The sequence below is a fragment of the Pseudorasbora parva genome, chromosome 25 (genome assembly GCF_024679245.1).
Source record: "Pseudorasbora parva isolate DD20220531a chromosome 25, ASM2467924v1, whole genome shotgun sequence".
Classification (NCBI taxonomy): Eukaryota; Metazoa; Chordata; class Actinopteri; order Cypriniformes; family Gobionidae; genus Pseudorasbora; species Pseudorasbora parva.
In genome coordinates this window covers 20,092,929-20,110,256 of record NC_090196.1, presented here as the reverse complement: position 1 = coordinate 20,110,256, position 17,328 = coordinate 20,092,929, and the positions used below count along the sequence as shown (strand labels likewise).

General features: G+C 37.6%; 2 protein-coding genes across 3 annotated transcripts in view; one reads left to right on the top strand and one right to left on the bottom strand.

Annotated features, from left to right (window-relative positions):
* The window catches only part of poc1b (POC1 centriolar protein B), a 40,087-nt gene extending 31,441 nt beyond the window's left edge, over positions 1–8,646 (bottom strand). Inside the window, exons 1-10 of one of the 2 annotated variants that reach the window (XM_067436338.1) lie at positions 8,176–8,646; positions 7,673–7,757; positions 7,428–7,599; positions 7,172–7,351; positions 6,981–7,088; positions 6,772–6,887; positions 6,530–6,663; positions 3,997–4,065; positions 3,759–3,911; positions 3,489–3,566 (exon numbers count right to left, since the gene is read on the bottom strand). In XM_067436338.1, coding sequence (XP_067292439.1) covers positions 3,489–3,566; positions 3,759–3,911; positions 3,997–4,065; positions 6,530–6,663; positions 6,772–6,887; positions 6,981–7,088; positions 7,172–7,351; positions 7,428–7,599; positions 7,673–7,757; positions 8,176–8,190 — 1,110 coding nt within the window. In that variant the 5' untranslated portion in view covers positions 8,191–8,646. The remainder of the gene's footprint in view (positions 1–3,488; positions 3,567–3,758; positions 3,912–3,996; positions 4,066–6,529; positions 6,664–6,771; positions 6,888–6,980; positions 7,089–7,171; positions 7,352–7,427; positions 7,600–7,672; positions 7,758–8,175) is intronic. The other variant, XM_067436337.1, reaches the window with a different exon arrangement.
* Positions 8,647–8,798: 152 nt separating this feature from the next.
* On the top strand, positions 8,799–16,899 carry cep41 (centrosomal protein 41). Its single transcript, XM_067436339.1, has 11 exons — positions 8,799–8,951; positions 9,401–9,464; positions 9,553–9,600; positions 11,115–11,176; positions 11,510–11,576; positions 12,701–12,851; positions 13,186–13,355; positions 13,460–13,527; positions 13,843–13,957; positions 14,176–14,391; positions 16,705–16,899. Exons 1-11 carry the CDS (start codon positions 8,919–8,921, stop codon positions 16,833–16,835), a joined length of 1,125 nt encoding a protein of 374 aa, XP_067292440.1. The 5' UTR covers positions 8,799–8,918; the 3' UTR covers positions 16,836–16,899.
* The last annotated feature ends 429 nt before the right edge of the window (positions 16,900–17,328 follow it).

Genomic DNA, 17,328 nt, shown 5'->3' with positions numbered 1-17,328 from the left:
CTAAGTTATTGCGGTGCACATGCGGGAACTGTATAATAAAAACAGTGCATTTGTTAATAATGTGAATGACTGAAGTAACATTAAAGTTTGCAAAACAATTGTTGCTCCATCCTTTATCTTTACTCAAAGTAGTAAGAACTATAGACAATCTGCATTAATAGACAGTTTTAGGTAATACTGCAGACCACAGCTGATTTACAGTAGTATTTCAGTAAGACCGTAATAATGCGAGTTAACCAGTTACCACAATATGAAACACAAACACATGGTATTCAGTATCCGCTGCTGTGTTTGAGGTGGTTCAAGTTTTCCCTGGTGTCAAAACCTGGCACTGTGCAATTTGTTAGCTATGGTAGCGAGAGAGAGTGACAGTCGCCCAAGCCAATCACTTGTTTCGTCCCGAACTAAAATAATGAGCTGTGTTTATTGCAGATTAAAAAGACTAGAGTCACTCGATTTTTATACTATCTTTTTCAGAGACTTACATTTTAATTATGTATTGACATATAAAGAAAGTTTAAACAAATTTGGACAAAAGTGTTTTAGATAATTCTTACCTACCCTACCTTTAATGCGCAGATCATTTGAAATACAGTAACATAACAGCAATGTGTAGTTAGCAGCATGAAAAATATTATATACAGAAAGCGAACAAAGAGATTATAATCCCTGAAGTTGTAAATTACTTCAGTTCAGTCAGTATAAGATACAGAAAGCTGCACTCTTGTGAAAAACGTTATAATCAACGAAGCTCTCTACACTGCAATTCATCTCATTCACATTTTGTTCATACTTTGCTGGTTATAATGAAAGGTTTTGCGAGTGTGCTGAACAAAAATCCTTCATTTTAAGCGGATTCTGACTAACTGAAACATCTAGTCGGGGTTGCTAGGTTTTCACAACAAAACTAGCCCATTTGCGTTCTGGGGGCTAAAACCTGCGTTTTTACCGGGGTTCCCCAGCTAAAAAATGCATTACTGGGGCTAAATATCACATTATTGGGGTTGCTCCAACCCCTGTACTAGGGATGCACGATATTATCGGCACGACTTCGTAATCGGCCGATAAACGCTTAAAATATTACAATCGGCTTTGGCCGATATGAAAAAAATATGCCGATTTGCCTTGCCGATAACGTGTTGATATGCGCCTGCAATTACTCATGTGTGCAAGGAATGCTACAGCGATGAGACCATGTCAGCACTTCAGTCATTCTTCAAGTAAAAACAAGCAAATACATTGCATGTAAAGTGATTTATATATTGACTGTTTTTAAATGCTGCCTTGAATTTCTAATTCAAGCCAGACCGCTATATATTTATACATGTAGTGTGGGCGCTGTTGTTACAGTAATACAATTATAAAGTAGAATACACAAAAAAATTGAAGTTACTTCTTGTTCTGAATAAACAAATCAGTAATGATGTCATAAATCACAAGCATGACACTTGTAAATTAAATACTTTTATATACAGTGTATTAATCTGTAATAAAATTTTAGGAAATGGATGTTGAAAAATAATCCAAGGAGCTCTACAATAATCGTAGAATTGAAAGACAGCATCAATGGATGTCATGCCACCCCCACTTCATGTGCAAATTTGGCATATCGGATATCGGCAAAAATCCAATATCGTGCATCCCCACCGCATACATTAAAAACAGCCTGCGGCAACAGTGTTAAAGTAGTCCAATTGGCAACACTGCTTCTGATGGGCCATTGCGTTAATGCACTCAACAGATACGTCTGTGATTAGCTACAGTCTTTGACGATATTCACAGAGCGTTTACACAAACAATCACAGAAGCATTTCAAAGCAGACGCTATTACGGCGGACCCGGTAGTGTGGCAGGTATCGCCACATTAAATTATTGAAATAAATCTTTTATGGGACAAAGATTCACTTTGGCGGTAGCCAAAATATTTTCAAAACAGGAAAAACCCTGAAATGTCTTTTATATATTTTCATAACAACTGAATTACACCCAAATGAAACAGAATCGATTCAAACAGAATTAAAATCACTTAAAATAATATCATTTAAAAATCATTTAAAATAATAAATTCAATTAAAATTCTGTACATCAGAATCAAATCAGAATGGGAAAATTTCTTTCAAATATTTTCATTACACTGAAAAACCCCCTAAATAAATCACAATCAAAATGAACCGAAACCAGAACTGAATCTTAAGTTTGTGAATCACAATTAAATCCGGATGGGACTCGCAAAAACATGAATGTGAGAATTTCTTGCATACCGGTACATTATTATTACAACTGAAACACACCCAAATAATACAGAGATGAATCAAACTGAATGAAAATCAGAACTGAATCTAAAACTTTTGAATGCCACCATATAGAACAAGTGCAATTAATGTCACGATCAACGACATGTCAACACATTTCCAGTGAGTCTAGTGGCATAACTAATTGACTAGTCAACGAGTATGTAGGCGTTCAAGCCAGACACTTGTTTTCTCTATGCAGTACAGTGTGTACAGACAAAATGAACAAATGGAAGAGAGGGAGAGACAGCAAGAGAGAGAGAGAGAGAGAGAGAGAGAGAGAGAGAGAGAGAGAGAGTTAAAGTCACAGTGTGGAGGAGTCTATTATTAGTCTGTGGCTCCAGCAGTAAAGTGAGGTCACACTCACATCCAAGCCCAGCTTTAGGCACGTGTGTGCTCGGTGTGTTTTTGCTTTCATGGTTGAGCTACTCTACACAGGCAAAATCAGAGCACTCAAGGGGGGGGGGGGGGGGGGGTCCGCTTGTAAAGCAGAAAGCACAGCATTTTGCACGGAAGCATGAGGACGTTCCCATAATTCGGATAAGAACAAGGCACGCAGTAAATAAGAAAGATTTGGAAAGCTGCCGGCCACACAAACAAGGCAGGGCTGAATATAATAAACATATAAAAAAATATAATATAAAATATATACAAAAAATATAAAGAATATAAAAAACCTGCCACATTAAGTCATCATGTGCCTCATTAACTGTAATTATACAGCAAGGTCCAAAAATGTGCCACAAATGCATCTTTTTTTATTATTCAGTAAATAAATCATTAAATATTTCAAATGAAAGTATTACAAAAGCAATGATTGAAAACTGTCAGAAATGCATTTAATATTTTATGACAAATTATAGGATCAGAATAGCAATCAAATTTAACATTAAATATAAAAATCCAGAGGAATTTAATAATTTTGGGGGGATTTTCAATGTGGTCTCAGATTTGTACACCCCACTGTAATATTAACGAGAGAATAGAAGTGTATGGAGTAGATAAAACCATAAAAATGTGAGAAAGAAAAAAAACAGACGAGAAGTGATCATTTAAAAAGAAAACATGCAAAAGTGTAGCAGTGACAGTATACTTTTTAATGAGGGCTAACATTAGCTAGGCTATATTGCCCCCTAGTGTTTGGAGTGAAACAGTTCTAACATAATGAATCAGTTCCTGTAAGAGCTTAGATCTTACCGCTGTGGAGAAAAGAACACGTCCTACTTCAACCACCTGAGGGTCACCAGACTGAGTATCAGCAACAATGGGGTTAATCTAAGGAAACAAAAGAATTAAGAGATAATAACTAACCTGAATAAAGTGTGTGCTGGTATGAAACCAAGCTAACATACTGACTACAATGTTTTGAATTGATCTACAGTGTTGATACTGTACTGATCTCAGAGAGGAAACTCAGTATAGTTTGTGAAACACATGGGTAGTAGCACTGCAGTTGTGGACACTGACCTCTACTGTGCCATTCTGAGCATAGTGTCGGTGAGACGATCGAGGGTGAATGTCCATCAGGTGTGGAGGGGGATCTGGAGTGACTCGTTTGCTATGCCGGCTCAACAGCTCTCTGTAGTTTAGTGAATCAAAGTTGGTCTTCCACATCAGAACCTGAAACCCAGACGATCACGAGCATAAGTGACATGATCAGACCGACATTAATCGGATAGTAAAACAAGCATTACGTCACAATTACCTGAGAGTCAGCACCGCCTGAAGCAAACAGATCTCCGTCTCGAGAAAATGTCACAGCCAGCACTGGACCCTGAGAGCAGTGGAAGAAAAAGACACTTCATTGCTTTTCTTCTAAGGGTAGCTTGCTTTTGCTCTTTAATGCAGGTATACATCCTAAAATACACACAAAATTTAACAAATATTTCACCCAAAGTGAAAATGTCAATGTAATTTTAACTCTGTTTGCAGTTGTTTTTCTATTGAATACAAAACAGACACACACAAACAAATTTTATATATATTATTCTTTTTTTTGGCCATACAATGTCTGTTGATCATGACTGTCAAGCTCCAAAAATGGACAAAAATATATAAAAATGTACCATACTGTAAAAGTACTCCATACGCACTATTTTCAATTCATATTCAGTATATTCACTATATAAAATTTTCTTTTGCTTAAAGAGTTAGCTCACCCAAAAATGAAAATTCTGTCATTAATTACTTATCCTCATGTTGTTTGACACCGCCGTTCATCTTCAGAACACAAATAAAGATATTTTTGTTGAAATCCGATGGTTCAGACAGGCCTTCATTGACACCAATGTCATTTCCTCTCTCAAGACCCAAAAAGGCACTAAAGACGTCGTTACAAAGCCCATCTCACTACAGTGATTCTACAATAATTTTATGAAGCGACGAGAATAGTTTTTGTGCGCAAAAAAAACCCCTAAATAACAACTTATATAGTGATGGGCCGATTTCATAACAAAGCTTCGAACAGTTATGAATCAGTGTATTGATTCATGACTCGGATCGCCAAAGTCACGGGACTTCAGCAGTTTGACACACAACCTGAATCATGAATCAATAAGCTGATTTATAACTATTCAAAACTTTATTTTCAAATCGGCCCATCACTATATGGCATTAATTTTTGGGCCCTATTTTAACGATCTGAAACACAAGTGTCAAAGCGCGAAGGCCAAGTAACTTTGTGGGCGGGTCTCGGCGCTGTTGCTATTTTCTCGGCGGGATGAATGGCTCTTGCGCCCGGCGCAAATCTAAAATGGGTTGGTCTGAAGTAGTTTCATTATTCATGTGTGGTTTGGGCGTAATGTGAATAAACCAATCAGAGCATTCATCCAACATTCCCTTTAAAAGCAGGTGCGCAAGTTCCATTATGGATTGCTATTATTATGGCGTATTTACCAGGCGTATGCCAGGAGCGGTTAATAGCCGAGGAGACTGAGCAGTGAAAGACAGAGAAGTTGTGTTGTATGGGGATGGCAGAAACCCACCCAAAATAGCGTCGGTTAAACTGTTTTTCAGTCGATTTTTTTTCCTGGTTCTTGACGGACAAACCAATTTTTCAGATGTCCTTATATACATATATGTCTTGCCACTATTGGGCAAACAGGTCTGATCCTTAATTACTACAATTAGCCTGAATAATTTGTAAGCTAGATTTATGCCTATTTTTTCACATCTTCGTGGCAAACCACAATGATTTCCGTCATCTCATGTGTTAATATTTTTTTAGTGTAACAATTTATGATTTGCAAAAATAACTGTTGCATCTGTGTAGATTACATGAGCAAAGTGTATGCGCGTTGTGCACGCTATACATTATGGTCAAGCATGCGCCCTTAAAATAGCATAATGAACAACGCACAATGCACCACTAACTTTAGACTAGGTTTTTTCTGGTCAGTGGCCCAATTGTTTAATGGAACAGCAAAATAGCACCAGGGATTGTTTGCGCCGGAACACGCCTCCTTTTTTGCGCTGAACCACCCAGGGAGCGCAAATTCATTCACTAGTTTAGCGACGTGCTTCTGTGGAGAGAAAAGCGCGGTTTGCACGGGTGCAAAATAGGAATGACATGCGTCGGTGTACAAAGTCAATTGTGCTGGGTGCAAGATAAGGCCCTTTGTCGCTTCATAAAATTATTGTAGAGCGACTGTAGTGAGATGGGCTTTGTAACGACGTCTTTAGTGCCTTTACTGCCTTTCTTAAGAAAGGGAAATGACATTGGTGCCAATGATTTTAACAAAAATATCTTAATTTGTGATATTTTTATATATTTATACATCGAACGACACGACGGTAATAATAATAATTAATGACAGAATTTTCATTTTTGGGTGAACTAACCCTTTAAGCATAGACAGTAACAAAACTTAATAGACCAAATATTACCTGTCAATTAATAAAAGCATTTTCAAAAAACAAAAGCCCTAGAATATTTTCGAATTAAAAATTAACATTAAAAAATTAAGAAAATTATGGGAAAACAAAAATAAAACATGTGTTGTGATTAATTTTTGGTGATTTCTTGATATCTCCTGTATGGCAAGAACGGTGTATTTTAGTAAAAAGGAAAGTAATAAATAAATCTATTTTTGTATCCTATTTAAAACAAAACAAAAAACAGATTATGGGTTTGAAATTACATGAGGGTGAGTAAATGATGAGAACATCATAATTTTTGGATGAATTCCCAACAGTTCCAACTAGAATTCTAATGCTACACTATTAGAAGAGGGTGAAACCTTGTGGCCGTGAAGGGTGTAGATGAGCCTCCCCTCCAGCAGGTCCAAGATCTTCATTGTATTGTCACACGAACCACTGATCAGATAGTTTCCAGATGGATGGAAGGAAAAGCAGTTGACCCCTGCGTTATGAACTGCAAGACCAAGTTAAGAGCTTGAAAAAAAGACCAGTCCTTGTGACTCTAATTAAAAAGAAATTAACTTTTTTTATGATTTGGAACCATTTTAGTTTATATAACTACCTTTGTAATGTTGTATTAACTTATTTGTACGAATATCCCATATTTTTATTGTGTTGTCCGCTCCTGATGATGCAATGCATGTGCCACTGGAATTGAAGTCCACAAATGTCGCTGACCTAAACAGTTTAAATCATCAGGAAACTTTGGTCCAATAAAAATACAGCATGCCCAAAAAGATTCAGAAAGGACCAACAACACTTAATTCTCACCCGCCATAGTCTGTGAAAATGTTTATGCACTGACGTGCGGATGTATCCCAGAGGCGAACCGTCCTGTCATCGCCACAGGAAGCAACAAGACGACCATCTGGTGAAAACCTGACAGGGACAGACCAAGTGACAGTGAGAGAAATCCCACTTTATGTGACAAAACCGGAAAGGTTAGACACATAGTCTCGTACCTCGCACAGCGCACCCAGTTGGTGTGCCGATTGAGAGAGTAGAGGAATTTCTTCCGTTCGACACCCCACACTTTGACAGACTTGTCATCTGAGGCCGTGACCAGCCTTTGGCCATCGCTGGAAAAATTAACGCTTCGAACGCTCGCTGTGTGAGCTTTGAACACAGTCGACTCACCCTTTCTGTAACACACACAGACGATAATGAATTAAGATACAAATAATACATTAAAACTTGAAAGAGGGCATCTGTACTCACATGCTGGGCGTCCAAAGCCGAACTGTCTGATCTCTGGATGACGATGCCACCAAAGATCCGGTTGGAGAAAAATGAACACCTGTAATGACGTCTGTGTGACCCACAAACCTAAATGCCCTTGCTTTAGGAGCGAGGTTCCAGATCATAAGGTTCTTGTCACAAGATCCAGTAGCTGCAAGATAAGTTGAAAGTGGTTATGTTGGGATGTTCTCTAACTGAAAATAGAAGAATATAAATATGCATACCCAGCTGTTTATTATTGGGGCTGAAGTCAGCACAGGAAACAACGTCTTTGTGTCCTTTAAAATGTCTCTCAAGGGTTGGATCCTCCTGAAAATTACATCATAGAAGAATAAAGTGTAAAAGTCCAATGAAAATGTTTCTTTTTTGCATTTATTTTTAAAACAATTTGAGTGAATGTTTAGTTCACTCTCTCTCTCATACACACACACACACACACACAAACCTGATATAAATTATAAATACATGGTAACTCATCATGGTAGAAACGTTACCATGGTGAGTTACCATGTCTAAAAAGTAGTTCCAAAAGTACTTTTTGTTAGTGATAGATAGCTAATTATTGTTTTGCATTGACTATTTCGTCAAATATAGCCAATATAAGTTCCTCCATAATATGCAAACATAAACACGAAACTTTCCAGCGCAATTGCACAGAGCTAACCAAACCGCAACCAAATAAAATGTCATATTCACACTATAAAATATTTCTGCTAAATAGTCTTACCATCACAGACGCCATTATTCTGGAAAACGTCGAGAACTTTTTTGAATTTGGTACAATTTGTTCTTTGTTTTACAAGTAAACAAGTGAAACTGCTTCATGTTGAGCCACTTCCCTTCTGTCAAACAAGCCGCGTTTTACTCAAGACCAAACAAATCACGCTCCGAATCATCGAGTCAGCGGGACTGGATCATAGACCGTAACTGGATGAGCAATATGGTGAATAATCTACAAAACACCCCTTTATTGTAATCATTTACATTTATGTGTCGGTGCTATAACTGAAAAATACTAATTCACACAGATAATCGTCTGCATCAATGCAGTCAATGGAAACCGCTAATGTAACCCATCCTCCTAATGCAACAGAAGGCGTGCTGGGATTAAATCTAGAATTTGCAAGCTTGTCTTGCAAAGATTACACTGTCTGTAGAGTTAATGAGTTGCATATCCCAAGCCAAACATTCAGGGGAAAAAAATTGAGAATTATTAAATCAGGAATTTAAAAAAATATTCCGGCTCTCTGTCACTGCAGAATTGAAACAGCATTGCAAAATAACGCCGTTGCATAGCAACTTCCCCAAACGGTAAAGTGGTAGAACTCAATATTGAGGTGAAAAGATCTCCGTCACTGATTGGATAAACAGTTCAACCAGCCAATCAGCGAAGACGTTGCTCAAAGAGGCAACGCGTTGAGTTTTGATTTTAAAAGCTAACGTTAGCCGCCGAAGCTCAGCCACTGGAAGATGTCGGTCAAGCGGGGGATTGGTGATTCACAGGTCAGTGTTTTTATGTTTCTGCCGTGTTACTTTGTGGTTTATAATATTATGAAAGATAGCTCAGGGAATGTTTCACACGAGATGATGGGGTTTAAAAAGGGAATCTGACACCTCCGTTGCCATCACCAACATACCTGTCTGACCATCAACATCAGGTCACTGCTGATGCTTTCATGTTGTATTAATTTCTACCAGTGCTAATCAATAAATAAACAATTTATCTAAACGAATCGATGTTATTAGAGCTTACAGTGGCTTTATATGCACTGTAAACTCCATTAAAATCAATGATTGCTTCAATACACATCATTTTTCCACTGCCAGTGAGAACCAACGATTATATTGATCCCAAAAACAATAATTTCAGCTAACGTTACGCCACATTTTTTATGACAGACGTAATAGTTACACAATGCATGTTTTCTTGAAATTAATGCTTGTTTTCCCAGTATTTAAAGAAGAGGATTCCACAGAACCCCAAATATCAACATGTAAAAACACGACTTGATACAGGTATCCACTTTTTGGAAAACAAAAACATTTTGAATATTTATTGGATATATGACAAAATATGTGAAGACTAACGCTGTTTATTTTCTAGGCTTCAGCCTGACAAAATACATGGAGAGACTAGAAGAGGCCAGGAAAAGTACGTTCAGAATATAATAAATCCATAAGTTATATTGAAGAAATAAGTCAAAATGTCATGGTGCATTTACTTCAGAAGGTTAAAGGGTTCACCAAAAAATGAAAATTACCCCATAATTTACTAACACTCAAGACATCCTAGATGTATATGACATTCTTCTTTCAGATGAATAAAATTGGAGTTATATTAAAGCCCTGGCTCTTCCAAGCTTTATAATGGCGTTAAATTGTTGTTTAGTTTTTGAAGTTCATAAAAGTGCATCTATTCATCATATAACTGCTCTACACAGCTCCAGGGGGTTCATAAAGGCCTTCTGAAACAAAGTGATGTGTTTGTGTAAGAAAAATATCCATATTTTAAACTTTATAAAGTAAAATGTCTCTGCCAGATCGGAAAACTGCCGTGCAATGTCATCAGGCGTAGCGTAAGCATTTTGAACTGCGAGAGGCATTACACTTTTTTCCGTAAATTAAAAGGCAATCTGGTGGAATTTAGATAATTTACTTAAAAGTTTTATATATGGATATTTTTCTCACACAAGCACATCAGTTTGCTTCAGAAGGCCATTATTAACCTCCTGGAGCAGTGTGGAACATTTATATAATGGATGGGTGCACTTTCATGGACTTCAAAAAAGAAACAATGACTCACTGCCATTATAAAGATTGGAAGAGCAAGGATAATATAACTCTGATTTTATAAGTCTTAAAGAAGAATCTCATACACACCTAGGATGACTTGAGGGTGAGTAAATCATGGGCTAATTTAAAATTTTGGGTGAACTAGCCCTTTAATTCTAACTAAAATATTTTTTATAACTCTTAACAAATCGCAGACGTTCAAACGCATCACATATTTCAAACAATTTATATTAAAAAAATGTTTTAAAAGAATACAAAAGGGTGCAGAATGTCACAAAAGCATATTGTGTGAACAGCTCCTTAATGACTTGTTCAGCTGTTTTGTCTCCAAATGCACTTGTCCTGCTTATATTTATTCGCCTGATAAGGAGAGAAAGACTGCTTTGTCCATATTGGTCATCTTGTTACAGGTTCCTTCTGATTTCTCAAGGATAAGCAAATCTTGTTCCTTCTTTTGGACACATAAGCAAAGGATTATTGTACTGTAGATTACAGTAATTCCTCTGTCAAGATTGTCTGAAACCGAGATGCATAACCTCATCCAGTGGTGTCACTTGGCGCCTTACAGTGGGTTTGGTGGTGAGGCTGGACTTTGGAGTTCTTGCCAAAGATATAAAGCGATGTTGGCATAGCTCGTTTCAGTTTGTAGCAGCAATTGGCTCGTTAAAGTCAAATTTAGAGAGTTTAATCGGTATCAAAATGGAGTTCGATATTTTGGGTGTGAATTTAAATGATGTATCTTTAAATGAAGATGAAGTGAGAAATGGTAATGCTCAGGATCCAGGTAAAATGCAGCAAAATAGTTTTTGTGCAGCAGCTCTGCATACTTTGAAATGCATGTTTATTCTATATATAATTTTTTTTTTTATCCAGACTACAGATATAGGAAGGACGAGCTATTTAAAAGACTGAAAGTGACAACATTTGCTCAGCTGGTAAGTAAAGAAGAAATTACATACAAAGGCAAAGAATATGGTTTACTTTTAGTTGTAGTACAGTAAAAATATATATTTTTAGAAGTATTATTGCAGCCTTCAGTGTTACTCTTCATTCTCTTTCATTCTTCAGAGACCATTCTAATATGCTGATTTGCTTCTCAAGAGACATTTATTTGTATTATTACTAAGTTTACAAATTGACAATGCTTCTTTGCAAGAGGAATTTCAAAAGAACAGCATTTATTTTAAATCAAATATTTTAACAAAATAAATGTACTGACCCTTATTATTATTTATTAATATTATATATCCTTTTTTTTTTTTTTTCAGGTGCTCCAAGTTGCTTCGGTGTCAGATCAGAACGACAATATTAAAGATGAAATGCCGGGATTAGACGGTAGTGTATCTTGAATATCTTTCAATAATAAGAATTATTAGTGCTGATATTTAAGGAAAATTATTTGAACAAATCCCTATCCTGAAGTATTAAACTTGGCTACCATCCATAACACCCTAGCAACTGCATAGCAACATATTATCAACATTTCAGGACCATTTAGTACGGTGCTCCTAAGAGGGCATGGTGGTGGAAAAGGTATTTTGCAAGGCTTTTTTGTATGTTCACAAATCCTTTGCATTCACCTGAGAACCCTTGTGTTCGCTTGTTTATTTTGCATGAGCTCGTAAAACTGCAAATGTAAACAATTTGAGATGGGAGGAAACTACTATATTATTGATGCTTTTTTGAGCGGGTGCTCAGGGAAACAATTTCTCAAACGCAACTTTTCTCGGTAAATGCAAAAGAAATTCTTGCAAATACAAAGTTCCTCAGGGGGATGTAGAATTCTTGGGGGAATACACCATTTTTTGTAAGCAAATGCAGTTTCTTAGAGAATGCAAAAGTTGTAAAATCGAATGCAAAGTTCCTCGGGGGGAACGCACAATTTGTGGAAGCGAACGCAAAGTTCCTCAGGGAAACGCAAAAAATGTGTATGCAAACGCAAAGTTCCTTGGGGGAACACACAATTTGTGCACGCAAATGTGTAGTTCCTCAGGGGAACGTAAAAGTTTGCAAGCAGACATAAAGGTTCTTAGTGGATTGCAAAGTATTTTCAAGCAAACGCAAAGTCTCTTGGTAAACAATTATTTTGTGAGCGCAAATGTTTCGCAAGCGAATGTTACGTTTCTCAGGGAGTACAAAAGTTGTGTGCTTTACAAAGCAGCTTTTCCTTTCTATCTCATTGTTTCTCTTAGCAACCACATAGCAACACTCTTGACACCGTGTCTACACCAGCAACAAAGCGACCATTGCAAAGCATTTTTCCATCATGTCAAAATGTCATAAATAGAATAAGGCTAAGGCTTCAGTTTACAATTAAGGCACATCCAGTGCAGACAAAAATCCCTGATTATGGTGGGTTATACTGTCTTCTGTTGCATCGCGTTGCAGCGATCATGTCTGGTGTAAACGTAGAGTGGTAACCGTTTTTTCTTTTCTTTCTTTTTTGTATATGATTTCAGATGATGTTTCAATATTCTCTGGCTCAACGGGGCTCGACCATCTCTCCGATCCGATTAATGGCTCCCCAGAGCCGACACTTCTCAACCCGCAGAGTATCAACAATGACGAATCCGGCGACACTTTGTTTTCTCCTAGATCTACACTCCAAAGGTAGTCAAATCACTTTTGTGTTTGTAACACACAGCTCAAACTATGTCCTTAATTCAACCGCCCACATCAAAATATCATTTTATGCATCTAACTGATCCCCCCTCTAACATTTCCTCTATTGTCCACCCACAAGAGCTCTCATTGGCTGGGCTGCTTTCTCATGGCCCCAAGCTCCATTAAGTCTGTTTGGGGACAGTCGATGCAATCGGACTCCATCCTCAGAGACCCTGTCCGGGGGGGGGGGGGGGGAGATAGACGAGATGTAGCCTGTAACGCTGAGCACCCCTGACTGTCCTCACTTGATGTAATTGAGAATCTCTGGGCTCATTCATAGTGTCATCAGTGGCGTGGGAGAACTGGATCTGGACAAGAACGGACAGAAGACCATTCGACTGTCTCCAGTGTCTACTGCCAACACCACAGAGTGCCCCTTTCCTGACTGTCCGTATCTGTTGCTGGATGTGCGGGACAGAGAGCAGTATGATCAGTGCCATATTATTAGTGGTAAGAAACGTACCTGGAAAACAAATAGTATTTTGCTCAAAGCCTGATATACATTAATTCATATAATTTTTCAAAAATATTTTGTCCTTTTATTTTTTTCACAGCATATAGTTACCCCATTGCAACCTTATCAAGGATAATGAACCCATACACCAAAGAAGTCCTTGATTACGTATCCTTTTATTCCTGATATGTGAAAATGTTTGTTCTGTATTAAAACCTATAATATTCATGTAATCCACAGAAGCACAATAAATAAATAATATTTTTCTTTTATTTGTTTTACACAGTAATATATATATATATATATATATATATATATATATATATATATATATATATATATATATATATATATATATATATATATATATATATATATATATTACATAGGAACCCAAGGCCACACTGCTTTGTGTGATCAGTCATTTAAATTTGTGTATACTCATATCCATTCCTAGATTTAACATCTTTAACTGCTACACAGAAAAATGCATCGGGAAAGATCATAATTTTGTATGATGAAGATGAAAGGATAGCAAGTCAGGCGGCCACCACCATGTGCGAGAGAGGGTTCGAGAATCTCTTCATGTTGTCGGGGGGTGAGTCAATGCACCGACTTCTTCCAGGCTGACAGGAGACTGTTAACAAAATGCAAAGACTTCCATGAACGTTTTAAACATTACTTCTCATAGAAGGGAAAATAAGAAGTTTGTTTTTCAAATTATTATAGAGGGTCTCAATTATCTCCAAACATAAAAAAACAACAACATGTGGGTTCATCCTGTCAGTATCAGGCATCTTTTCCTTTCTCAACTAGGTTTAAAAGTTGTTGCTCAGAAGTTCCCTGAGGGAATGACAACCGGCTCAATTCCCATCTCCTGTGTGCCTTCACCTATGGGGCCTGGAGGTCGTAAGCGATCGGTGCCACAGCAGACACCACAGGCAGCAGAAAAAAAGTGGCGGTTCACCTCAGAGGACCTCAGCAGAATCCAGCATTACCTAGAAGAGGTGTTCATACCCAGTGGGCCTAGCAGTGAGTCATACATTTCAAACATGATGAAATGAAGTAACTATTTTCACTGCATTAAGGGGTTAGTTGTCATTAAACCCATAACACTAACAAAAATTAAGATAGTTTAAATGAAAACTGAGGTTTCTTTCTTTATTATTGAAAGTCTATTCACCCAAAACTTTGATGGTTCATAAAGTGATCATAAAATAAATCCATGTGAATCTAGTGGATTAAAGGGGTCATGAATTAAGAAATCAACTTTTCATTCAGCCTTTTATATATAAAAGTTTGTCGTGACATAATAATATCCTGTAAGTTTTACAGACGAAAAACTTTTATTGACACCAGGCCCAGCAAACACTTGATCTCAAAATGTGCCAACGCATGATGTGAAACCGCCTCAACAGAAGAAGATCAACGCCTACTTCATCACTGTCTGTTTAACCCTGCGCATTAATTCACGCATTTAACATAGGTCTAGTGTTAAACCAGATCGATCTAACGACCCATAAACTTGCCATTGAGGATTACAAAATATTGTGCGGTGCCTGGGCTCGACAGTAATGCAACAACAAGTAATAAACTGTGTTAATTCTAATGCCTGATCTGAAATTTGACTCATGTACAGTCAGATGTTCTTTGTCTGTATGTCAGTAAATCAAACCAGTGACTAAACATCAACTTGCGTTGTTTCTCTTAGTAGGATGAATGTTATTTAGTGGTGATTCATTTATGTAAAGAAAGCTATCAAAGAAAGCTCCCTTTGCAATCGTTGGAGTAGCGCGCGCTGCAGCTGTCTATCAGCGAGAGTTTATCGGTGACTCCCATTTTATTCAACAAATCTCTTAACTATATCACGTTTGCACTGGTAGTGAATATGAAAGCATTCCTTAGTGTACAGAAACAGTTGCAATGACTAGATCACTGCTTGCTTTCATGAGCTCAAGGTGTGGGATCAGCCACAATGATCATCACTGCAACCTTTCATGCCATGATCTAAATATAATGCCATAGATCTAAATATAATGCAACACTTTTCACGATTAGTTAACCATGAGAGTTGTAATTGTAAAAACTTGCTAAAAGAGAGAGTAATACTTAGTTATTTCAAATGGTAATTAGCCAATCACAGCAGTGGGTATTTACACTGAAGTCTCGCAGCAGACACGCCCCTTAAAACAGAGCGTACAGTGCAGAGGCAGAGGATAACAAAAGCTCAACCGTGCTTACTTGACGCAGTTTGACATTTTGAAACTTTTTGAAGAGACAAACCCACTGTCTCCATTGACTTTCTATTGCGGGAAGCAACCTCCTTACCATTTCTGACTTCTTATAAAAATCTAACAATGTCTAAAAGCTGATATGTGACAAGGTGTACAGAAAACAAGCTAAAGAAACCAGAACCAAAAACCCAGAAGTTTTTATAAGCTGTGGACCCAAAAAACGAGCGTTTAAAGTCCTAAAAGGGGATACAGACAATTAAGACAGAGAACATGTTATATTACACTGAGAACTACGCCCACTGGATGGCAAAGTAATCAGCGACAGGAAATATAATATATAAAACTGACATTTGGATATTTGACAACATGTTTACTGCACACGTAGACATACTGTGAGACATACTGAGTGTCAGGATCCCAAAATTGACCCATTCTTCCTGCTGAAGCGTCACGTCTTATTGCCTGTATCCACTTTTATCTCCTTAAATGCCCGTTTTTTGGGGGTCAACAGCTTATAAAAATGTAGGTTTGCTGTACACCTTGTCACATATCATCTTTTAGAAATGGTTCTGCTTTTTGTAATAAGTCCGAAATGACAAGGAGGTAGCCTCACACAATACAAAGTCAATGGAGAGCGTTGGAAGATCCTTTTATGGATCTTGAGAGAGGAACGACATTGGTGTAAATGGAGGCCTTTCTTTGCCATCAGATTTCAACAAAAAGATCTTCATTTGAGTTCCCGAAGATGAACGGAGGTCTTACAGGTGTCGAACGGCATGGGGGTGAATAATTAATGAGAGAATTTTCATTTTTGGGTGAACTAACCCTTAAAGGGATTCATAATAATGAACTTACCAGTAGATGGCAGCAAAATATCCAAATGCAGTCATGGCCATCTCAGTATGATTTTTAGTCATTCTTTTAATAGGAGGCATGTTTCAGTTTATTCTCTACACCACATTTACATACTATACACAAATACACTACCGGTCGAAAGTTTGGACACTTTCCCATCCTCTTTGATGGGGAAACCGTGTCCAAACTTGTGTGTGTGTGTGTGTGTGTGTGTGTGTGTATATAATATTAACTATTTCCTCCCCCCACATTTTAGGTCGTCTGAGCAGTAGAATGTCCACTAGCAGCGCTGGCTCCAGTGCATCTACAGTTCGGAGCAGTCGACAAGGCTCATCCATAGCAGGATCAGACAGCGCTCGTTCACGGAGTAGTCGACCTTGGAAATAACCTTCAGTTTCACTCTCACCATTGTTGTCTTCAATGCAATTAAAGCCTCCTATATTTTACTTTTGGAGGATTCAAGTGAATATCTGTGATGGGCACTCTAAACTACTGGCCACATGCACATGGTTTAATTCTCAGAAAAACATTTCTTGGTCCTGGTAGTACACACAAATGTTTTATTAGTTCAGTTCATACACATATTTTGCACTACATTTCTAAAATTTGATTTGTCGCTGTCATGCTTTTGGCATCAAGAACCACTTATACTGTAATGATGGTACAAGATGTCTTTTTGACATCTAGCTGTTTTAATGCATGTAGGGTTCTTCTCTGTGTTACATAAGTAAGCTGGTCTTAGTGGAAGGACTCGACTGCTTGGTGGTAATTTTATTTGCTTTAGTTGTGCAATGACATAATCTGTTCATTGAGCATGCTGGTTTGTTTACTTGCTCAGTAGACGCAGCATTGCTTTTAGAAGTATTTTAGATGTGCATGT